This window comes from Charadrius vociferus, unplaced genomic scaffold (assembly GCF_000708025.1).
Source record: "Charadrius vociferus isolate BGI_N301 unplaced genomic scaffold, ASM70802v2 scaffold26, whole genome shotgun sequence".
Classification (NCBI taxonomy): Eukaryota; Metazoa; Chordata; class Aves; order Charadriiformes; family Charadriidae; genus Charadrius; species Charadrius vociferus.
Window position 1 is genome coordinate 1,917,008 of NW_009649320.1, and position 25,812 is coordinate 1,942,819.

The 25,812-nt window shown below is 37.3% G+C and overlaps 1 protein-coding gene across 1 annotated transcript in view; it reads right to left on the reverse strand.

The window, feature by feature from the left end:
- Window positions 1–14,199: 14,199 nt before the first annotated feature.
- Window positions 14,200–25,812, reverse strand: part of PRKX (protein kinase, X-linked) — a 28,023-nt gene continuing 16,410 nt past the window's right edge. The window contains exons 4-8 of the mRNA XM_009889449.1: window positions 25,100–25,195; window positions 19,375–19,432; window positions 16,695–16,772; window positions 15,219–15,367; window positions 14,200–14,633 (exon numbers count right to left, since the gene is read on the reverse strand). Of these exons, the coding sequence (XP_009887751.1) occupies window positions 15,242–15,367; window positions 16,695–16,772; window positions 19,375–19,432; window positions 25,100–25,195 (358 nt within the window). The 3' untranslated portion in view covers window positions 14,200–14,633; window positions 15,219–15,241. The remainder of the gene's footprint in view (window positions 14,634–15,218; window positions 15,368–16,694; window positions 16,773–19,374; window positions 19,433–25,099; window positions 25,196–25,812) is intronic.

A 25,812-nucleotide genomic window follows, 5' to 3' on the forward strand; every position in this document is an offset into this window, starting at 1 on the left:
GCGAGCTGTCAGAGCTCTGCTTTCTCTCTCTGGCTGCTATTTAACATCTCTGTGCAAACCCCAGACCACAGGCTCTACCCCACAAGTCTTATTTTATTTTTTTTTTTTAATTTTTCCTCTTTTCCCTTGGACCGTGCTTACAGACTCTCATCTTAATAAAATATAATGGAAAAAGACCGCTCCTCATTTTGGCTCCTGTAGCTATGCTACCGTTATTGATAGGGTCTGCTGAAAGACAGGCAAGACGTGTGGGTGTTGGGGTTTGCACGTTGCATAGTGGGATGCTTCGACACCTCCGTCACAAACGCACCTACTCAAAACGTCCTTTTGGGCTGCGTGCTTGTGATTTAGCAGGTACCAACAGGTGGAGGCCACCGCTCCGCGGCAGAGAGCAGGTCCCTGTCCTTCTGCTCCTCCGTGCTGTCACATCTCCCGGCACTGCACCACCACCGGCAGGGTTTTACCCTCCCCAGCACTAGCTCATCCGCCTCCTTCCACTTTATTAACACCAGCAGACTTTTGCAGAGGTAAAACTATCAAAGAATCAAGTACTAACTTGAGTCTAGAAGGACATTTACAGCGACCGCTCATGGCAGATGCTGGATAACCACCTGGAAGGTACTAAGCCTCGGCTCAAGTGGAAACAGGTGATGGAGGGTGCCAGGCTCCCTTCAGCGCAGTGTCCAACAGCATGCAAAAACCCAGCGTACCACAGGCCTTCAAGAGAATTTTTACCCACTACTTGGATACTGTGGAAAACTCAGGCTGAAAAAAGGTCTACAGGAGCTCTTCGTTGGAACGTGACACTGTCATTGTACATGAGGATGACATATTTCCAGCCTGTTGGATCACACTTTTTTAACGACCGCGTGTGGGACCTCCATATGAAAATATTTTACTGTAATTATAAAGGTTTTTCTTGCCTGTGAAATCATGCGTTGAAGAGTTCTTATGAATCACTTTGTCCTTAACTTATCTCCCAGCTACTTTTCTGGGAGACTGTTTAAAGTGAAAACCAGAAATTTTGATTCAGGTTTGGATTAGTGGTTGGGTTGGTTTTTTTTCACAGTACTTTGGTGCTAGCCCAAGTACCATACTTTTTTTCCCTTCAAAATGCCGGATTTATACATTCAAAGTTAATAATCACCGTTGCATTCAGTTAAAATGGAAACATTATGATATTATCCCACTATGACTGGCTTAAGGGAGATAGACTCACAGACATGGGAAGAAATTTATTATTTTGTTTTTGTGAAGTGCTTTGAAACTCACAAACTATTAAAGAAAAAATAATCTTTCCAGTTTCATTACCATGTTCAAGTATAAGCCAAGTTTACAGGTGCCATTAACATGATGAAAAATCTATTTTTCAGTGAGTAAAGGCAACCTAAAAGGATAACAGAGCATATCAACATCACAGCCACCTTAAATCACGTCAGAGCTACTTGTGCAACCTTGACTTAACTGAATAGGGAGTCTTTAGTGATTACTCAATTAAATAGCTGCATAGTTTTCATCTGAGCAAAGCTATGATTGCCAATCTAGGTTAGAACCTTTTAGAAAATATCAGGAAAAAACAAACAAAACCCAGAATTACCTTTGTTTTGGAAAATGCTCCCATTAGATGCTTCCCAGTTAAATGGACTACACTTTGTGAGTGATGTCTACCACACTTACTGACCCTAATGATGCTGTCACTTTCAGAATCACTACTGTTTGCAGACATAAATATCACAAAATATGTACTTCAGCTATAAAATATCAAGTTTGGCAGGCTCCAAGGATACAATAAAAATTCTTGTGACCAAAGTCTCAAAACTCTTGAGCCTCTTTGTACTTTAAGTCTACACTTAATGTCTCAAAGAAATCCTTGATTTCTCTCCCACAGCCCCTCCAGAGGTCCGTGCAATCTCCTTTTGTCTAAGGACATTTTGAAGCTCCCTGGCCATTTACTTAAATTCTCAGTGCAGAGTCTCCGTCTCCTGATTAATTTGTATCACTCCTTTTTGAATCAGGACCATCAGGAGGAATCAGAGCACTTGGTGCATGACAGTCGATGTTCTTGTTATCTCACTGTACCTTGCCGGGCTTTTACTGCTATGTATTAGACTTGTAAGATTATGATCAGCAGTATTAGAACACAATACATAATGTATTCAAAACACAGCAAGTTGAAAGTGGAATCACTTCTATACACAGTAGTATAAAGCCATTAAAATGCTTTTAATAGTGCTGTGGCTTATTTTTAAAGGAAAAAAAAAAAAGAATGCTTTTTTACAACACACATTGGATTATAAATTCATGCTTTTCATACAAGAAAAGGACATTCTGTGATCCCTGACTAAAAAGACAGTTCATGGGGGAGTAACGCTTGCCAAGTTAACTAAAGAGGAGCCTCAATTCTCATCAATTCAAACAGGAAATGAGAGAGGAAGAGAGTTTTGTTTTTCTGTACGTCTTCTCGAGATCAATTCTTTAATTCCAAATTTAGAAGTTTGGAACTAAGCCTGGTTGAAACAATTGAATGATTTATTATTGTTTCAAAAATATATTCTACAACTGTGGAGTATACTATAAAAGTACTTCTGTGGTTATTTTATTCCTTAGGGTTTTTTTTGTTTTTTTTTTTTTAAGAGGGAGAACAATTCTTCCTCTAACCTCCTGCCACCAGAAGAACAATTCATGTTCTATTAATTAACAATGGTCAAATGCTTCTTGACTTTGTCTGGAATATTTTTCTTTTTCATTTTATGGTATTTCAAAAGAGGGGAATTAAAAAAAAGAAAGATGGTGTTATTACTGTATGTACATAAACTGATTGCTAAGTAAACGAGGAGTATATCACAAGAAAGGCATTACTTGGAAATGTCATTAGTCGTCTTCTGTTTTCAATTAAACATATTCCAGGCCAATTCCCATGGTACGGTTTTCAGTGGAGTAGGAAGAAGATGTACTCTCTGTATCAGTGAAAGCCAAAATATGATCCTCACGGGTCCCTTCCAACTTGAGGTATTCTATGATTTGAGGGAATTATTTTGTTGTCATGAGGAGCCCTGCATAAGCAATGTGGTAGTTATACATTTGGGGTGCCTGAACAAAGTTGGGTGCAGACAGGTCTATGTCTTCAGACCTACCACACAACTGTCACCCAGCCCGAGGAACAGATGTGAAACTGCTTCAGCCTTTGCCTTGACTGCCTGTCCTGCACGAGGTAATGTCTTCTTTTCTGAGAGGTCTCACTGTGCTCCATTCCTGCCTGCGATGAAAGAGTTGGCTGGCAAGTCGAACACGATCATACTTGGGTTTGTGGTTCCTGGAAGGGCTTTTTTATAGTGACGCATTCTCTTTCCACACTTCAGCTAGCTGTACGGGAGTTCTTCAGCGTTTATGAATCATCCAGACAACCATGTCTGGTGGAAATGCAAGCACAATGTTACAAGACTTCACTATTTGCCAGCTTGTCTCATCACCACAGAAAGAACTGGGTGGAAATAGGTTTCTGGTGAAATTTCTTTATCTGACAGAGGCATATTTTGAGCAGCATCCAGTACTCCTTGGATTCAATGCGCATCCAGCAACACGCGAGCACATCAGTCTTCTGTCCCTCAGCTTGCAGAAAGCTGGGTTCTACGCTGATTTCAACCGCCGTCCACAAGCCAGAGAAAGGCCACACTGTCTAGACTTGAGGAAAAAAAAAAAAAAAAAAAGAGGTTGAATGGCATGGCGTTCACCTCTCCAAGGTAAAAAAGTTTATAAACTGCTGGAAACTTTGTTCTACACATGGATGTGAAGGAGGTAACATTCTTTCTACCATGAGCTGGTTGACATACAAAACCAGTTTTCTCCCAAATGAAGATCCAAAGCTGTCTACAGAGACAGCAAATCAGCACCACCTTCTAACAGAAGAACTTGCTTGTCATGAGCAATCAGCCTGCAGCAGTTGACATCAACGCATAGTCCATTTCATGACTTCAGACTTCCATTAAGTCCAGAGAGGTTAAACAGTCCTTCCACAGCATTTGAAAAGACAAGGAACTGAACAAATTCCTTAGCTCATTATCCCAATATTGCTGAAGTTAACATTGTGAGAACAAGGAATTTATTAGTTGTTTGGAAAACTTTAAAATGGAAAAAAAAATATACTAAGAAAAATGCTTCATTTTTTAGTGAAATAATAATAAAAAAAAGTGAGCATTGTATATTGTATTTTCTGAACTTCTGAGTTCCAAAAATGTCATTTGGGATTAATGCAAAATACTGTTTTATTGTTTTGGCTCTAAGTGGCCCTGTGTGAGCAGGGGGGTTGGACGAGATGACCTCCAGAGGTCACTTCCAACCTTAACCATCCTGTCATTCTGTGAAATGGGCAAGTGAAAAAGCAAAACTTTTCCTAAGTATTTCCTTCCCCCCCTCCAAATTAATTTACCTAATTTGATCTTTGAAGTTCTGAGTCCCTCTGGTGTAACATAAGGCACTGAGTATGAGATTTAGAGAGAAAACTTTCAAAACCAAGAAAATAACACGTCCTCTCCCATTCCTGAGACGTAGCTATTCTTTAGTTTCAAGTACTCTCTCCACCCTTAGGAAGCTGCATCTGCCTTAAATCAACTACTTCATGGGTGGTGGAATTTTTTTAGTTGGTTTTGGTTTTATTCTTTTAGAAGTAAGAGGATACAGTATCAAAGGAAATAGGCGTTGAAGATTGCTATTTCACATAGTCCCATTCCCAATTTGAAAATAAATAAAAGCCCAACCAAAGAAAGGAACACTGCCTAAATGTGCTATGGGGATACCAGGAAACAAATTAAATGCAGATACAATTTTTTTCCCCTTTCTTGCCACAGGTAAATATTTTTTTTTTTTCCACTTTTCCCTTACCCAGAGACCCTCTTTTTCCAGCCAATTACTTACACCCCTACTTACTGACTTCCCTCTATCCAAAAAGTGCAAAATGAGATAGATTTGGTAGATGGAACAAGTGACATTAATAGGAGAAATTGCTTATTTTGAAGAGTTTTAACTTAATCATGTTAATGGAAAACCTTTTAAAGCATGACAGGGCTTTCTGAATAAGAAGTAGACTAACAAAAGAGAGACATAGTCTTTCATGTGACTCACAATAGTGCATTGTTTCAATCTGTAATTTATTGCTGCTATCTCCCATAACACCTTCAGAAGAAACAGGTTTTTCAATAGAATAAACAGAAATGACCTCTACTGAACATCACCCTCAGGGCAACAGAGAAACAAGTTTGAACATGAAGCGAGCACTTCCAAAACAATTCAGGAAAATACAGCTATGGATTTCTTTAAAGGGATCTAGCTGGAAGAAGCCAGTACATGCAAAAACTTTTTGGCAATATACGAAACCATATTGTAACTCAAACCTGACTTTCAAGGTGGCTTGTATTTTTCCTTCCAATACATCATATGCTATGGCCCTGTGCAGAGACCCCCCACCCACACTTTTGGACAACATATGTTCTAAAAGTCATTGACTGTTTCTGTAGTCTTCTTGCAGCTTTTCTCTTTTTAGCTGCTTGAAGCTATGCCAATCTAAGATCAACCAAAGAGATTTAGAGAGAAAAGTTATGGACTGAATTATTTTAAGTAGGGTGAAATCTCCTCCATTCAGTGTACAGAATACACTAGAAGCTTAAAGATATAACAAGGTAAATTTCCTATTTACATTTTAATTGTATTAATTACTATTATTGTTGACAGTTTGAAATCAGAAAAAAAAACAAAACAAACAAACCAAAACACAGAGACTCTAAACAAAGTTAAATAAGGACAATTCTGTACTGTTCCTGATTTTGGCACTGGCACGATAAGAATGCCTGTTTTTATTTTTGAATGACAATGACAAAATCATACGTCCACTGATCACTGAAGCTTCTTATTTTATACTTGGAAATTTGAAAAAAAACATTTTGCAACTCTTGTCTATCAGCACCAGCCTACTGAGAGTTTGTTTCCTAGGCTGTTAGGTTATCACTACTGTGAGGCTATTTTACTCCATGAATCCCATCTGCTGGTAAACTTGATAGCTATAAAAAGATATCCACTCTGCAGCAAACCCAAAGCTGAAAACTTGCTTATATTGGCAACTTCACTCTTCCTTTGACATCTTCCTTGCTTAACACACATACAGGAACACAGGCGGTGAAAAAGCCCCATGTTTTAAAGCTGTAATGCATCCTTTGCTTTAAAAATCCAACATGTCACATGTTGAACTTCAAGCCATTTAATATGTTTCATGTAGATACTTACTAATTTTGAATTTAAGAAAAAAAAAATAACCACAACAAACCCCGATACCGTTAACACTATTAACCCAGCTGCTCCTTTTCCACCCAGGTAAACACTGCTTTTTGGGGTAATAAGCCAGGTTTTACACTTCTATCAAAGACTTACACTTTAAAGTCATACAAAAGGCATTTAGACTATCAATGAATGGCAACAAACAACAATTTGTTTTCAGGACATAAGTGACCTCGAACACATCTCATTGATTTTTTAATGAAAGCATCCTAGTAAAATCTGTCTAATACAAAACAGAGGACAAGCTCTGCAGCATTCACCATGATCTGGACTGCAGTTTTGAGAAATGCCCTGTAGGTATCTCGGCTTCACTCTTAGACATTAGCTGGTGCCATAGCTACATTTTTTTCTATTACATAAGTTTTCACCCACGGGCGGAAGAGGAATGTGTGCTAACCTCCTCTTTTCATTCTTCATTCAACAGCTTCCAGTTTTAATCCCCAGCTGAAGAATTGAAATCAGTCCACCGTCCTGGTACCCATTTATTCAGACAATATCACTGTATTTCCAATCTTATATTTTACATCAAAAGCATTGATATTTTAAAATATCTTGTTCTTACATCAAATTAACAAATTTTCTTCATTTGACTGCCAAGTCAATGTATTGAAGTATTAAAATTTTTAAAAAATTAATGTATGAATTCCAAACCTGTTATACTTTGCATGTAAATAATCATCAGCTGTATAAATAAAATTTAAAATAATTAATTACTGGCACAATCTACAGAGCCTCAAAACAGACTTCACAGACATTTTCACAATCCAAAAATTTATTATCTCAAAACCAAGGGTCAACAAGAAAACCTGACTGAAGAGTAATGGTCACTCATGTACTGTTGGCCTGCTGAAGGGGAAAAAATAAAATAAAATAAAAAAAAATAACTCCCCATAAAACCCTCCCTTATCTCAATGAGCAGACAGTGAAATCAAAGAACAGCCACAGTCCCTAACAATGCTTACTTAATAATCCACCACCACTTTTTTTCTTGCATCGCCAAGATTTTGCTGGGGATTACATCAGTCACAGGAGCTTTACATAACAATTTTAAAACGGGTTTCCATTTTGTGTTGCTTTACAGCATATTGCAATAATCTTGCTCCCCAGTGGCAAATACTTTGAGAGAGAATAGGAGGACTTCAGCTACACTCAGTTATTGCAAATTCCTGTTCAGATCAACTAAGTAGTGCTTTTGATCCAAAGTTCATGTTCACAGCAGGGAAATATTTCTCATAGATCAGTTGAGTTAACGGGCTGACTTATTGCTGCTATGTGGATGATGGCTGACTGTTAGAAGGAAGCAAATGTCATGGCACAGGACTGCAGTGCTGCTTTAAGACAGAGCCCAGTAAGAAAAATCCTAAATCTGAGTATGTTCAAACCAAGAATGTATTAATCTGGAACAAACTTTGCTGTTCCTCGATAACGCATTTACATACGCACTCCCAGCTCAGTTCTATTAACACAAAGATGAAATAATTTACCTACTTCTATTTACTTACCTATGCTTATTTGTTGGAAAATGTGTTACTAGAATGGGTAAAAGCTTGACCAAAACCTAAGAACGGAATGTTGTGTAATTTAGTCAGCATGCCTCAAAGGAAACTGCTCATTAGTAGAAATCAAAGACATGCCACTTGTGAAGATTTTACTACACTAACACAGTTTAGCAGCCCTGTTTCAGTTAAATATTTTACAATCACCTTGATTAGAAGGGGGTCCAAAATTAACTTAAAATTTCTTTTTAATTGAGAAATTAAAAGCAGGTCAGAGCAATACTAGATATTACACGCACAATTTGAAACAGTCTATGTATGACATTTGTTCAGTGAACTTCAGAAGCACCGAACAGCTGAGAATCTTTTATTTTTGTATCCTAAAACAAAAATTGAGCTAAAACTTAACTTGTGAAGAAATGTGGTCTTAAAGAAAACTGCCATTGAAAAGTTCAGAGTTTTTCTAAGGCTCAGTCTTAGTCTTTGCTAAGATGCTCAGTTACACTCACAAAGCTGCTGAAAGAAAAAAAGACTCGGTTGTTCAAGGTGAGAAGACTTCAGTTTAGGCTCTGAAGGAAGCCAGACACACTGCATGCTCGAGCGAGCTGCTGCCTTCTTTGTGTGGTTTACAACAGCAGCAGGATTCAAAGCACAACCACCTCCTCTGCACAGCTTACGCTTGTGCAGAACAGAAAATTAAGAGGATGATGACTGTAATGCATTTGTTTCCTTCTCCAACCAAGAGTGTTTAAGTCTCTGGGATTTTCTAAACTAGACTAATTACTGACTAAAGATGAAATAAACTCTGACTCCTACAACTATCTCTTTTTATACAATACCAAGGAGAGCAGCAAGTTAATAGCTTAACAGACAGCATAAAGCTAGAATAGGCACGATTTTCTCTATAACATTTAGTGATAGTGCAAGTACATGTACAAGTATGTACTGTTCAAGTATACTAAGATATTTCTTGGATTAAAGTCCAATTCAAGCTCATTTGTTTCCCAAAACAGTTTTCTCTCTTCCATTTTCCTTCCTTATTACCACAGTCCAGCATACGGACAATACGCTGGAGACAAGAAGGAAAACATAAAAAAAAAAAATAAATCTCAAGTCGGTTAGTTAAGCTGAAACAGACCAAATTTCTCAAGGTATCTGTGATATACTCTTGAGAAACTAAGTAAATCAGACCAGTAGAGACAGCACCTGCACGGTGCCTTAGAGCTTCCCATACCAGAAGTAAGATAGACCTGCATTTTTGTGCTTCGGGTTACATATCAGTTTCGGGATTCCCCTCAGAGACTTCAGTGGCCTGTTCTGAATTACAGATGCGGTAAGAGATGCTTGGCTCCCAACTGCCCCAACAACTCATTTTTATTGGCACTGAAACAAATGCAGCAATTCAGATAAAACCATACCACAAGTCAAAGCTGGTATAACATAGCCCGACTTACTGCTAAAATTTTCTGTTGTCACGCTTTGGAATATTCCTGCACAAGACTAGAAAAATATTTGGACATATTGAAAGAAATTCTTACAATTCAGCTTGGTAAAATTTTACAATAGTCCTGGTTTCAAGGAGAAATATGAAGCTGAAATACATTCATGCGTGGCATTTCTTAAAGGGTAGATGGAAAAGAGTGGAAGAAAGAAGAAAAGCTAGACTCTTCCATTAGGACAGCAGAAGACCCTTTACCACCCCTGTGAAGAGCTGCTTAAATTCTGAAGCTGAGATTGTAGCAGCTAGCAGGAGTTCACAGGAGGAAGAGCTCAGTATGTGAATTATATACCAATTCACAAAGTATTGGGCCAGTCAGAGTTGCAACAGTGCCAGTTGCTTTCAACCATTTCTTATAATGTCATACTGTTACCAGTTAACAGTGGGTCACAGAAGGGTGGGTTCTTGTCAAATGTTGCTTTAACAGCATTTTGCACTAAAAAGGGCTAATGAACCATGAAAGTGAGACAGATTTGGGAGTAGTGAGTAACGCTATGTGAGTATGGTCCAGGCACAGTTATACACCAGCAAAACTTACCTGCCCCGCATGAGTGAAAAAGTGTATTTAAAACGGCCTTTGTTGGGTAAGATCCAGAGTTACACGTGCAGTCAAAAAAGATACAGTACTCGGGTTAGAACAAATGTACAAACACTCTACCACATGGCAAAAGGCTGGAGTAAGAACAAGATGCCAAACCAAATTCTTTACAAACACCCTGGACACTTGCTAACATTCAAAATTTTGGTATGTTTCAACTGAGCAGTTCTTTTGATTCATGTCAAAGACATGACTAAAAGCTTGCCAGGGCCCATTGCAGTGTTCCTTCACTTTCCATTAGCAGTTTCTTGAAGCACATGACATAGTGGTTTTATAAGGAAAAAAAAAAAAAAAATCAATGCAGAAAACTTAGAATTAAGCCAGGCAGAAAGAAAGCACAAAGTTGTTTTTGAAAAAAAACAACCCTTAACTAGTCCAAACTCTGTCCAGTTGGTTCTATGCCTACATAATTATCTCTGGAAGATTAAGCTATCTAATGGATAAGAAATAAAATACAATTGACCTGGGAGAAGTAATTGAACACCAACAGCTAAAAGAATTTTGTTAAAAACAGACTTTTGAAGTTCCTGATGGAAGATGAAATAAAGATTTAGTTAGGTGTGCCTGACATCATAAGAATATTTTTTGACGCTTAAAGAAACATTGAAATGAGTGTTCTGGACAGCGTTCAGGACATTAAATTTTGTAAATGTCAAAGCAATTAGGGTCATATAATCAAAGTTTAACGAGAAGTCTGATTTAACACTTTTCATTATCGGTGCACTACCTGAAACGAATTTAAAATACACTTTTGGTGCTTCTTCCACGCCAACTGAAATACATTCCACCACTTGTGTCTTGCTCTGGAAAGACCCAACTCCTGAAAAGAAGAAACAGTTGTTTTTCTACTTCTCTCCAGTTCATCATTTTTTTTGGATGAAGAACCTCTACCTCCTCCCTACATAAATGGAAGCAAACTAGGTTTAAACATTTAAAAAGATATAAAGGTTTATTAAATGAATCCAGATTTGACAGATATTACATAAATTAAACAGCAATAAAATTTTACTAGGGTTTATGTACAGATCACAGTGATTTTCGTTGTGCAATGAGGGCTGACTTTGTAACTTTGAACAGTACTTATACATGTGAGCTACAACAAGCAACCAGCAACATACAACATTAGTCCAAGTTAATCTCGCAAGTCTAGCAGTTCAAACGATTATGCAGTACACAAATGCCTGCTACCACTACCACTACTTACTATACAACAGAGTATTTATAAAGCAGTCAAGGTTTGCCATAGAAAAGTGCAAAACATGGAAAGTCTGTACACAGTACAGTACAAAAAGGAATCATGCTACAGTCATTGAAAGCTGAAAAATAATTCTATAGCATAGGAAGCACTGCATCACAACTCTTCTGAATGGCAAGCAGATGGGCTGAGGAACAGCCATATCTTAATTGCTTTCAAACCTGCAAAATCCCTGTTCATCCATTTAAACATAGTTTAGTACCTATATTTGATCCATTAACAATGACTTTCTACAGTGGAAGATCACATTAGTTAAAGCTCAGTAGCACACATATTCATTGATCAAGCTAATTTACAGGAAAATCTACAGCATGTTCTCCATTGAAATCATGAAGCATTTATATCATTTGGTTACAAGGCAATTGAGTTTACAATGCACGTTTATCACTTAAAACCTCAAATCGGGCAATTAAAAATATAGGTATCTAAAACTCAAAAATAAAGGCTGTTTTTTAATGTTTAACATTCTTGTTCACCGAAGCAGAATACCAAAGGCCTATGGGCTCTTGCAAGAAAACAGTCCTTATGCAACAGTCTATATGCAAAAAAGCATGTTAACAGAAGCAACCATAATAAGATGAACTTCAGAGAATACCATACTTGAATAGAAAGTAAGAAAGTGTTCTAGTCTGCTTAAGAAAAACATAAATTCATAGTTCTTAGTGCAGTGTGTATCTGGGGACTTCTGTGTGAGCACTCTGTGTGAGAACTACATTAGTGGGCCGTGAAGTCCCAAGCAAAGACTTAAAATAAAACAGACTCACTTGTGCAAATAAATGAAATGGGCAGGTAATAACAGCTCATTAAGTTCAAGACTGTAGAGAAAATAACTGATCACTTAAAATAATGCTTCAAAAATGTTTTGTTGTTGTTTTTTTTTTTTAGTGAAGGACTTTAAAAAAATTGAAAGCAGTTTTGTACTAGAAAGCATGTTGACGAGGTCAGTAGTTGGGCATATGTACACATGGCTCTGGAAACAATGTAAAGTCAATGGATTAGCATTACTAATAAGATTGTATTCATTTCTTTAGTCTCTATCATAATGAGTGTCAGTGCATCCACTGCCAGCAATGGATAAGATTCATAAAAAGAAAATCCACTATCTCCTGTTGTTCAAGCATTCAAAACTTCTAACCACCAATGTGGCACACTAGTCAAATTCAACTTCATTTCCTCAGTTTTGAAGACTTAAACAGTGCATTTTTAATTTGAAAAAAAAAATTATATTTAGCACACTTGCTTGTTTCAGTATGTACATTTTTAAATAAGAAACTGGTTTTGTAGTACACAGATTCCATAAAATACTGTAATCTTACACGTTAAAAAAAACCCCAACACCCTGAACTGTGCTTGGTCCCCTTAAAGAAAGTAATGTGTTTTATGTGCTTCAGTTTTTCTGATTGATTTGGAATAACCAATTCCACATATACAAATACAGTGGACCAGATTCATTTTTTCAAGAGAATAAGGTATTTTTACCAAGTTAAAAGGATAATTTTCTATGGATTTTCCTGTTTTTCATTATGCATTCCTACACAGTATTTACTGACTGGCAGCTGGGGCCGTCGACTTGTGGCACTTGCATAACATCAAGAAAACTTTGTGATATTCCAGAATTGCTACTTTGAGGTATCCTGATTTTGTGACACATTGTGCATTTTTGCAAAGAGTTATGCAATCTCTTAAAGTTAGACTTGCTTTATGAAGAAATAGATTGAAAGTTCTCACCAGCACTTCTGTACTATTTAGAGCTAAACAAAAGAAAATGGAGGTGACTTTTCCACAAGGAAAATTCTGCCGCAGATCTGTCATAAAATTATAAACATGGTAATTTCATTAGTGATTACTAGAATGTCTACTTCATAAGCACTCAGGATTTAGTTGAGAAAAATGAATCTTTGGCCTACATTTCTTATGCTCTTATGGCATTTCAGATCAAAAATGTGGAGAGCAGTTTGTGGGAGGAACTGTCTATGATCTACTTAAACAGTTTTACGTAGAACCATCAGTCATAGTAGTGGAACACCAGTGAGCTGATGTGCTTTCAAAAAAAAAAAGAAATTTTGGTCTAAATATCATAATTTCACTAAATTTTATCTAAACCCACCATATCTGAAAGAATGTAATTACATTTTGAAACTGAAGCACTTCAAAATCAATTCCTCTATATTAACACAAGTATCACAATATGTAACATGAAAAAACCCTAAAAAAAGAACCTGACTTCTATACAATGTACCTTCATGTTTATATGTATCCATGTACATAGATACATACATATGCACATACTGATACGTGGTGCTACTTAAAATGAAGCAGTATCACAAATACTTCCTAAATACAGTGTACTCGAGCTGCTAGAAATATGTTAGTACAGGATGAAAAAAGAGACTCTTAACATTTAAGGTTTGAACTCTATACATATGGAATTCCTGGCAGCGGAGTCTAGGACTTTTCCAAAAGCAGGAGCAGAAAAATCAGGCTCCAGTATATATTCAGTCTTCCCTCTGATAATCTGAAGTGCCAAGCATTCAACAACAACTATTTCAATAATGAAAAAAGTCTGTTATGGCTCATGCTTTACATTTGGAGAAGACAACAAGCTTGACAGAGAGCAACCCTTGTAAGAGGCAGTTAGAGCCCTTTTATCAGTATGCACCGAATTGCATGTTTACCGAGAGTCTTTGTGTGAGGAATCTCATTTCAGACAGTGTACAATCACTCAATATCCTGGTTTGTAAAGAGACAAGACTGTAACAGAACTTCATAAATTAGCCATAAGATGCATCTTAGTCAACAATAAAACATGCCCTTGTCTTTCTGCTTTCAAGTACTATGGTTGCAAGTGTGAGGCATTGGAAATTTTAGGTACAAATCTTTTTTAAAACTTAATTATTTTTATTTTTTACAAAGAATTATAAAATGTATATAAGATGATGAAAAACTCATTTATCCTTTTAAGATTTTTATTCCTAGAGAACTTCTTGAAAAACATTATTTGAAAAATAAAAATCATAGACTCTGCAAAGTACAAAAATTTACATCTTTGCACAGTTTCTGTGCTTTAGTTGTATTGTATTCATTATATACATATATACTAATTTGTGCTTTTAATTACACAAGTTTAGTATAAACTTATAAAATTAAGTCTATGAGCTAACTATGCAAAAAGGATCTGGGAATAGCAGGAAACTTAACTAAACCATAAGTTAAAAAAAAAATAATCCTAAAATATACCATTTTAGTGAGTCTACTTCGGAGTAGACTACCAATATTACAATTTACTAATGTCAAATGTTTACAGCAAAAATTATTCTTGCCTGCCTTCTTTAGATATTTACTATATACTAATACACATATCTGAATGCAGTATCATTCTTATCCACAAAGAAAGTCTTCGTTTATGTATGAACTCCATTGTTCTTCAGACTTGCTCTTAGCACTTCAATATCTTTCCAGTTTCTAAGACAAAAAATAATGAGAAAGGAACACAAAATACAATGTTGAACGTGTGAATGGAATGACAAGTATTAAACTATCACAGTTATAAGACAGAATGCAGGGTACAGAATTAATCTGACAATCTTATTTGTCTAATTGAAGTCGTCGTTCTTCATATAAAAATCTTGCAATCACATTTCCTTATCTCTCAAATCGATCTAGATATCTGCTTTTAACACACTGTTTTAAAAGTTTTAAGGACAGAAGGATTTAAATATCTGTAAACAAATAACTCTTCATCACTGTAGAACACCAAAGCCTGTGAGATAAATTACCTTTGTCATTCCGTAAGCCTGCTTTACAAAGTTTTATTTCAACAGTTTACTTTATGCTACCTATTGCTGTGATTCATGTTGGTTTTACAAGCTATAAGGAAGTATTAATCACTGTTATGAATCATAGAATAGAATCATAGAATAGTCTAGGTTGGAAGGGAACTTCAAGTTCATCAAGTCCAACCATCAATCAGAAGATGTAATTTCTGCTTACGGCTCTCACTGACAGACCTGCAATGCTTTGAAGAGGATTCCTCACATTTGGACATACCTCGCCCAGTGTACATGTTGCATTCAGAAGTTCTTGAAAATTTCTAGGTCTTTAGGGGGTACTGGAGGCATCTTGTTCCAGTCATCTTCAGGATAAGCTTCAAAATTGGAAGTATCCCCATCATTGGATACTTTCGGTACTATGGGAGGCTAGTCAGAACAAGCACAACAACAATCTTAGTAGTTTCCTCAATGAGCTCCTCTCCATCATATTAAAGCAGAAACTCTGTAAAAGACTGATTAAACAAAAAGGGAACATATTTTTAAAGTTCACCTTTTTCACTATTAATGAATGGCATGAGAGAAAGAAGCTTGCAGTGACACAGACGTGTTCCAACACACTGTCTGTATTGCAGTTAAACGTTTTGGTTAAAAACACTTATAATACAGATACCTATTTTATTTAGCACTCAAGTTCTAACTGCTTTGTAGACTGAAGGTAACTACTGCAAAAGATTACCACAACTAAGCTTCCAAGCATGTGCCCTTACAGTATAAACTGTTACTCTCCTTCCTCACTCCTCCGCTCTTCTGTGGCCTATGAGCAAACAGGAGTGTAATCACGTTAGGTTCCTGTCAACTAAGAGTCTTAATAGTAGTGTGGGTAACTGTTATCATAACTTTCATCTCTTATCTATTTTGCAAGAACTCAATTTAAGATACTTAGCCAGAAATCCATTGTAAGAAACTAATGCAGAGAGAAGGAAAACTAAACATTTAATCGGTACTTGATTGACTGCACATGGCAACCTATGTTACTGAAAAACCACTGCTGTAAGAAATCGGACTAGTTAAAACTTTGAGGAAGAAAAGAAAGAAGGCGGTTTTATTTCCAAAGGACTTTAAAAAGTGTTTTGCAGTGTTGATAGCTTTTGCAAACATCTGCCCTCATATAATAGTAGAATTCAGCGTTGTTAAAAAGCATGTTAGAATTACATTCATAAATCCTGCTCTCTCACCCTCCCTATTCCTCCTACTCCCATATGCTTTACATTTCATTAAAACATTTACCTGAATTGAACTTGGCACCAAAATTTAAAGCCCAGAGTAAAACACTTTCACAGATATAAGGGCAAGGAAAAAAATAATAAAAAAAAGATAATAAAACCAAACCACCATCCCTCCTTCCCCCTCAAACAAAAAAAACCCACCTACAACAAGTAATTACTTACAAAACCCTAAACCAGAAAATTAAGTGTTTTATTAACTGATCAACTTCAGAAAAATAAAGCAGGGATTATTTTTTTTTTTTTTAGACATTTTATATACAGACAAAAAGACAAGCAGACATTCATATAATTAATTCAGCAGTGTGAAAGGGAAAAATGCATGTAATTATTGATGTGTGCACATACACATGTGCTCATACACACATACGAACACACAGATGCAACAGGCCTCAAAACCTCAACAGATCAGCTTAAATGAACAATGATTTCTTGTTGCGATGTCCTATAGAGTATTTTGCAGAATATACCTTTAGTCTCCTTTGAGGTACAGCGTCCCAATCTATAGACCTGAACCATCGATGTCTCTTCACATCATCTGCTCCATTCTTTAAAGAAAAAAATCAAACTAAATATTTAGTAAGGTATATGTATGCCAAACTATCTATTTCATCGTAAGAAATGGTATCAAGGCAGACTAATAGGCCGTCTAACCTTTTTTTCTTTTCTCAGGTGATAATCATTAAAAGATTCTACAGGATAAATTCATAGTGTTATTTCCCTAGCAGATCCCAAGCTCCAGCAAGAAGATCCAAACTTTTATTTTTTTTCTTTTTAGCAGCATTCTCCCGACCCAAGGGAGATCAAAAATAGGCTTTAAAATACCCACAAAACCATTCACTGCTGTTCTACTCGCTTCTATTTTCTCCAACATTTTAGAGAATGCCTCTTATTCAGATATACTTTTTAATTCTTACACTAATAAAAAAAACTCAACGGAGGGTTGACGGTGTGATGGTGTCTTAAATAAAAATAATGTCTGAGAAGCAAGTAGTTCTATCAAATATTACAGATGTTTAGTGCTGACAACAAGAGGCTCTCAGTACTGTTACAAAAATATATATATAAAACCATTTGTTTTTATTTTAGATATACAGTTAACGACATATTTGTCTTGTAATGGTTATTCTCTATGGGCTGACTGCTTTGATTATGTATATAAAGAACAAAAAAGTCTTCCCCCTTCCCCGAATGAAGCTTGGTTCAAGCACAGACTCATTCTCAAGGCATTAAGCACTGGGGAAAACCAGCTGGGTCTCTGTCTCAGGCCTGACCACAGCACAGTTTCAATGCACAGCACTTAAGCTCATACTACATGCAGCTCCATGGAAGGAAGCATACCACACAACATTTTTTTTCAGATTTATATGGTGTGGGACTACCCATGCTCATATCCAAAGAGGCAACAAGAACAGTAATTTGTCACTTAGTTCCCTCAAAAGCAGATCTGATTGAATGCTTCACCAGAAAATGTCCAATGGGATTTAAATCTTTTAAAACCAACGATGATTGTGGAGAAGGATCAGACTTATGACTCACCTACCGCCCCCTCCCCAAATCCTGCTTCGAATTAGAACTATTTTTGATTTTGACATTTTAGCCAATTCTAGGGAAAAACCTCAAAATAAACCAAAACAACCACAGACTAAAAAAAAAAAAAAAAAAACTTGAAAGCCAGCCAAACACATTTCCCAAACCCCATGTTTGAATAAACCAAAGTTTTGCTTTTGTTTTCCTTCAAAACTGTCAAAAGATATAAAAGTTTTCACTGGTTAGTAACTTTCTAGATTTTCAGCTTATGAAAGTTTGGTTTTAATCTCCCTGCTGTCCCCTTGAAAAACGCTGCAAAGAATTCTGAAGGATAAGAAAAATGTTTACTTCCAAGCTTTTCTTACCAGTCTAAATTTGTGCCATAAAAGGCTCTGAAAATGAACTTTGGACAGAGGGTTCTAGCATCTATACTTAGATCGATATGTTCAAGGAGACGGGATGACTCTGCATCTTTTACCTTCTGCACCTATGAGCACCATAAATTCTGCTTTGTGCAAAAAAGCAAACTTTTAACCTCCCCTGCCCAGAGAAATAGAAATTTTAACTCTCGCTAAAGAAGCAAAAGATTACACAAGCTAATTTAAGTATCTGCAACACTGTAACAACAATAACAAGTTATTAAATATAAGATTAATTTACTCTGCCAGAAGGGTAAATTAACCCACACTGAATTTTGTGTGGTGCTCTGGCTAGTCTGTTAAAGTTCCTGAGCTCACATGCAGCTAACTTCTCACTGCCCCACCAACCATAGCTACTGCACGGCTGCAGAACCAAATAATCTTGTAATACAGCTGTCATCCTCTTGGCATGATAAGCAGTACAACATCAGGACATCTCACAGAATTCACAGGATTGCTTTGTGTTCCTCCTTGAGGTATCACAGATACAGATGTATTTCCGAGGTAGGCTGGAATGCCAGCTGAGAGATGTGAGCATAGTTTTGAGTAGTAAGCTACTGCCTTCAGAAGTCTGTTCAGAATAGGATGAGTAACTCTTCCTGGTGGATGACTATTCGACTGTGCTTAATCAGCCCCACCACCAAACTACCAGGACAGTGACCAGACAGCATGGTACTACAACACCACTTATATTCTTTAAAATAATTTTTAAACTGAAATTTGATTAGTGCTCCTTCTGGGATTAAACAACCCTAAAGAAAGAGTCAAATCAGCTGGTCCTCTGTCCTACACGTAGCACCATGTTTCTAGTCTAAGATAAGTCTCCAAATTAATCAGTAAACAGGTAGCGTTTTGTTTGTTGGTTTGGATTTTGTTGTTGTTGTTGTTGTTTTGTGTTTTCTTTCTTTTTGGAGGGGGATGAGGAGGAAGGGAAACTATCATGAAGGACAGCACTTATCTAGACAAATAGGAGTATGACTTCCAGAAATACACAGTTAAACTTTGCATTTAGGATTGCACAACTGAAGTAATGTATGGGAAAATATATTTCTATTTCATGCTTACAAAAACAAAGGCCTATGGCTTTTTAGAAGATATGTTCTACGTGTTCCTACATCTTTCTTTATGTTCTACATCTTTCCTACAGAATTCTTCCAACCTCATGCTATATTCTGCGTTACACCTAATATTTTATACTGACCTTCATATTTCCTAATCGTCTTGTCCTGTCAACCACAAGCAGCTTCTTAATAAGGTCTCTGCAGTAAAGAAAACATGTCCTTTGTTAAACTAAAGTAATTTATATTTGACTGTAATACAAATGTTACAGAAGATGAACATAGTTCCATTGGCTAGCTAATACTGTGTATAATTTACCCATTCATTTCCATCATATTTTAGGACACTTAAGAGTGAATGATAAAAAGGAATAACCGGTTCTAAAAGGAACTTGCAGAATTCTTGCAAGTTCGTTTTAGACTCTTTCAAGAAACAAAGAAGAAAAACTTTCTCTCTCTTCTCCCCTGCCCCCCCCCAAGCAGAACCATAACTTTCTTTGTATTTTGCTGGGCATTCCGAATATCAAAATGGATCTCAAATCTGTTTGGGAGAACACAATTCTAATATACATAAAACATACAGATAAAGCCGTACCCTCAACTTTATACAACTTATATAAATTGACGTTTAAATTCTGTGGCAGCTAAACAGGAGAAACCATGGAAGAGGTAGTCATCTGCTTAAAACTAGTAACATCTATAAGCTTTAATTTCATTGAAAATGAAAAGCCTCCCCTGAGATTCTAGTTCACTGAACAGTTCTACAGAAAGCTAAATCAACATTTTAAAAGATGAATGTAAGTTTAGAGACACAAAGGACTTCCATTTTAATAGCAAAGTATTTTAAATATTAGGCAACAGAAAACTCCAACATAAATCAAAGTGAGTATCACAATTTATTGAGTTAGCTTGATTACTTATGAGTTAAAAGAAAAATATGGCTTCACATTTCTATAAGCAGTTGCTTTCAAAGATTATTTTGCTCTTTATTTTTAGAATAGCAGCATTCTGGTCTCATTGCATAAAGTACCAAGGACAGGAAAGAAAAAAAATTAGCCATCCTTCTTCTTTCTACAGCCTCAAATAAACCTGAGAGATGCAATACTGAATGAAATGCTGGGGATCTACAGAGTATGGCTAATTCCAATATTTAACTTCACAGATTTAAAAAAAAAAACCACACCAGCTTTATTTACAGAAAAGAATACAAACAAATTAACCACACACCTGCCTCTTTGTGTCTAACTGTAACACCTACTATCCCCAAACAAAACCAGTATTCTGTCACCTGTCCTTGAAATCACAGAAGCATATGCACAAAGAATATGTGAACTAAAGGTGAACGTGCTAGACCATTTGAAGAGCTGTTGTATTTGGCAGGAATATAGTTTAAAATTCAACTGGAAAAAAATATCAAATTGCCAGATAAAAGGAGAATAAAAAAGTCAAGGTACAAAGCAATTTTTAAAACTCTTATGATCATTCCAGCCAATCAATATTTGGATTAGACTAAATAATACGACTGACTCCTTTTACAGTCACCTTTGCAGAAACACCTCCTTCTAATTCTATGGAGAAGAATATTCCTTATGGAGAAAGCTACAAGAATGGCTATAATCAGACTTTAAAACAGAAGTAGGACTGAAAAGAAATCCAGAAGCCCAGAACTAGATTCACAGGCTATATGGCCAAAGATAAATCATGGAGTTTCCTATTCCTATATAACCAGAAAATGTTTAATGGACCGTTCTATCCTTGCTTCAAAAATTCATCTTAGAAAAGAACATTTAAGGGACAAGCTTGCTCAGTGATACTATGTTGTCACTGAAGATAGAATACATTTGCTGCATTCGATAGAACAAAAATCCATTAAACTGAAAAAAGTAATCGGTAGTTTAGTGCTTCTCTAGTACACAGTTTATAAAGAATAATTTAGAAATGATCGTGTTCAAGTGAATCCAAAAGATATTGCTGTATGGATTTGGGGAATTAAATTCTACATCAAGGTCTTTCCAGACCAATAATCATTAAACTGCTGTAGCACTCATATTTCGTTTGGTATTTTCCAAAACTGTCTTTGCCAACAAAAGTTTACACACACACACACACACACACACACACACACACAAAAACCCTAACTTATGAACTCATTAGTGTCCAAAGAAATAGGTGCAGCATAATTAATACTTATGTTTATCAGAAATGAAGTTAACACAAACCTCTGTTGACAGTCTTATTTTGGAATTTCTAGTTGGTTAATTTATTATCATCATTATAGCAGAAGCTGCTCTTCAGAAGAGATCTGAGCAGATGGTCATATGTGGCAAAGACTTCATGTATATAGGACAAAGGACTTGGAGTAAACATCTGATCAAATTGCAAGGCAATTTGATCAAACAAAAGGGACATAGTAGAGAGCAATGTGAACAGATGCTAGCTCAGGCCAGAAGGAACAGCACTTATGCAAGACTGACCACTTGGGACGAGTACAAGAATGCTGTCAGGGTATGCAGGGATGAAACGAGGAAAACCAAGGCAGCCTTGGAATTGAACCTAGTGAGGGATGAGTAGGCCAATAGAAAGGGTTTCTTTAAGTATATAGGAGACAAAAGGACAACTAGGGAAAATGTGGGCCCGCTGTTGAACGAGACAGGTGCCATGGTGACAGATGATGCAGAGAAGGCGGAGTTCTCCATCATCTTTGAAAGGTCCTGGAGGACAGGTGAGGTGCCTGAGGACTGGAGGAAAGCCAATGTCACTCCAGTCTTCAAAAAGGGCAAGAAGGATGACCCGGGAAACTACAGGCCGGTCAGCCTCACCTTGACCCCTGGAAAGATGATGGAGCAGCTTGTTCTGGGCGTCATCTCCAAGCATCTGGAGGAAAAGAAGGTTATCAGGAGTAGTCAACATGGATTCACTAAGGGGGAGTCATGTCTGACTAATCTGATAGCCTTCTATGATGAAGTGACTAGATGGGTGGAGGGCAGTGGATGTTGCCTACCTTGACTTTGGCAAGGCTTTCGACACTGTCTCCCACATCATCCTCACAGGAAAGCTTAGGAAATGTGGGTCAGATGAATGGACAGTGCGGTGGATTGAACGGTGGCTGGCAGATAGCTTGGGGTTAGTGGTACAGAGTCTAGTTGGAGGTCAGTAACAAGTGGTGTCCCTCAGGGGTCAGTACTGGGTCCAGTCCTGTTTAATATATTCATCAATCATCTGGATGAAGGGATAGAGTGTACCATCATCAATTTTGCTGATGACACAAAACTGGGAGGGATGGCTGACATGCCAGAAGGCTGTGCCGCCATACAGTGTGACCTGGACAGGCTGGAGAGTTGGGCAGAGAGAAACCTTAGGAAGTTCAACAAGGGTAAGTGTAGGGTACTGCATCCGGGGAGGAATAACCCCATGCACCAGTACAGGTTGGGTGCTGACCTGCTGGAGAGCAGCTCTGTGGAAAGGGACCTGGGAGTCCTGGTGGACAACAGGATGACCAAGAGCCAGAAATGTGCCCTGGTGGCCGAGAAGGCCAATGGCATCCTGGGGTGAAACAAGAAGAGGGCGGCCAGCAGGTTGAGGGAGGTCATCCTTCCCCTCTACTCTGCCCTGGTGAGGCCACATCTGGAGTACTGCATCCAGTTCTGGGCTCCCCAGTTCAAGAAGGACAGGGAACTGCTGGAGAGGGTCCAGCAAAGGGCTATGAAGATGATTAGGGGATTGGAACATCTCTATTATGAGGAAAGACTGAGGGACTTGGGTCTTTTTAGTCCAGAGAAAAGAAGACTGAGGGGGGATCTTATTAATGCTTACAAATCCTTAAAGGGAGGGTGCCAGGGGGATGGGAATAGTCTTTTTTCAGTGGTGCCCAGTGGTAGGACAAGATGTAATAGGCACAAACTTGAACATAGGAAGTTCCATCTTAACATGAGGAGGAACTACTTTACTTTGAGGGTGGCAGAGCACTGGCACAGGCTGCCCATAGAGGCTCTGCAGTCTGCCACTCTGGAGACATTCAAAACCCGCCTGGACACTGTCCTGTGCAACCTGTTGTAGGTGACCCTGCTCTGGCGGGGGGTTGGACTAGATGATCTCCAGAGGTTCCTTTCAACCCTGACCATTCTGTGAAGACATGCAGCAGTTATACAGCACAGTAAGAGGCAGTGAACATCAACAAGCAGGAGGGAAAGCAGAAGTAAAAATTCAAAAGTTAAAAACTGTGGGAGGGTGACAGGAGGCAGGCACATAGAAAAATGTCAACCATTACGTTTACGTAGTACATCTGGGTACAAGAGTGTTCTCAGAGTTCAGAAAGGAAAATAGTTTTGTTGCCTAAGAGCAGAGAGCTAAAGTTCAATTGTTATAAATACTGTATAGTACTAAATACTTCAGACATAGCCTCGATATGACAGGACTCAAGATAGACTTCATCCTTGCTGAGATACCAACTGAGAGGAAGAAGAGAGAGAAAGCAAATGGCATACAAGTAAGGTAAGAAGCAGACTGTCTTTGTACAACAAAATAATCTTGGCACTTGCTTTAAGCTAATGGTGTAGAGATATTAAAGACCAGCCAGTACCGCATACTGTGGTTTAAAGAAAGAAGGAAGAGAAGCTGATGGGACAAGAAAGATACATTATGCTAACAACTGACTGCAGAAAAGTAGGTGAAGCCACACAAATCAATGAGATCACCCAAAACCAAGTTGTGAAAGGAGGAAAGCCCAAGCTAGAATCCCATGAGACTCCCACAATGGCAAGAGTGTAATGAAAATGAGCTGCCAACCACACACTGAAAGAGCATCTGGATGAGAAGAGCTGGGAAAGAGGTGTATCAACAACTACTTTGATTAATGTATCCTACAATTCATTGGCAGTCATGTCTAGATTCAAGTGCAAAACCTGCATATGCATGCTTACTACCATAACTAGGAATTTTCAGGTGTCTTCTGGATAGTAGAAATCAGTGTTGGTCTGTGAATGTTGAGCACTAACAGAAGCCAACAGCATCTCTACTTTTAAATGCTTTCACCATGTTAGACTAGTTGCTAGTGACAATAACCTAGTTTGAGCTGTTCATCTGGTCACACTCTTATACTTTAGTGAACACAATACTATATGAAATACTCAATTTTCTTCTTAAGACAGACTGGGTTAGGAAGGTCAGACAATAGGACTACACTATATTGGAAACAACATTGAGATAGTAAGGGAAAACTTGAGAACAGATACAAATATGAGATACTGAACAGCCTAAGGTGATGTAGACATGCTTGATTCAGTGCACCTGATGATTCAATGGAGGCTTAGAAAATGCTCGCCAAATGATTATTTTTGCAAGAGAATTCATAAAAGTTCAGAGAAAGTTGGACAGATTTCATTAGATTTGCTGTGCAACATTTTATCTGTTTACCTAGTGGTGACAGTAAGCAAGTGCCATCTCTAAGGTCACTTCTTCAAAACACCTTGAATAATTATCCTGGGAATGTAAGAATAACTTCCTGTCCTCCCTCACTCATGTCAGCTTCCGAGGAGAAACTTTGTGTTTAAAATTGCACTTCCTCTGTTCTAATGTTTACTAATAATTATTTCAATTATGGAATTTGTTAATAGGGGAAAAAAATCCATTTCATCTGCAGTATACCTGTAATGATTGCAAAATACTATGAATAAAACCCACACATGCATATATAAGCAAGGCCCCAGTTCAATATGCAGTCTATCAGAAGTGGAAGTCATTCTCACATTCATTTTCTGACACGGTGTTTTGGAAAATCAGAATCTGGTATCTCATCTTCTATGAAGATTCTCTAGAAATAGTGCTCAGGAGGTTTTTAGAATATAAAAGTGTTAGGAGTCATGAACTTACTTCACATATAAATCCAAATGCCTCGGGAAATCTATTTTGCCAGCAAGAATCTTCTGATATATACCAAATGGATTGTCATCAAAAAATGGAGGAAATCTGTTTTAATACAGCAAATGTTTAGATGTTAGAAAAAGAATTTCTAAAAATCTGATCAACAGTATTATGTTACAATAATTCCCTTCAGAAATCATTCATTATATAGTTCTTTTTGGTAGGGCATCATCAATCAAATACTAACTTGAAGAATAACTTAATTTAAGACTGCTACTGCAAAACAGAAAACATTTTTGCATGCAACACATTGAATACTCAATTAAAATTACAAAAGAGAGTTTTGTTACATTAATACAATAAAAATATCAATTAGGAAATACATTTTCAATGTTAAAGTAAAAAATGCTTTGCCTTTATCTACAAAATCCATGGGTATACTTCCCAAAACAGCATTACCACTTTTGATCTTGTCCTGTAACTGCAGGCATACCCTTATTCACCTGTTTCTACCTAAAGTGTCAAAGGACCCTCATATGAATAGATTGTCCCGTTCAGTTATTTATTGTACTTCTCGAATTCAAGTATATGTTTTGTTAGAGAAGGTTTGAAAGAGACAGACTGTTCAGAACTTGAAACTCTCTTGAAATGAAGTTGTTTGTCTGTGTTGGACAGGTAAAGTACTTATTTCATAATCTTCCCAAGATGATCAGTTAATCAAG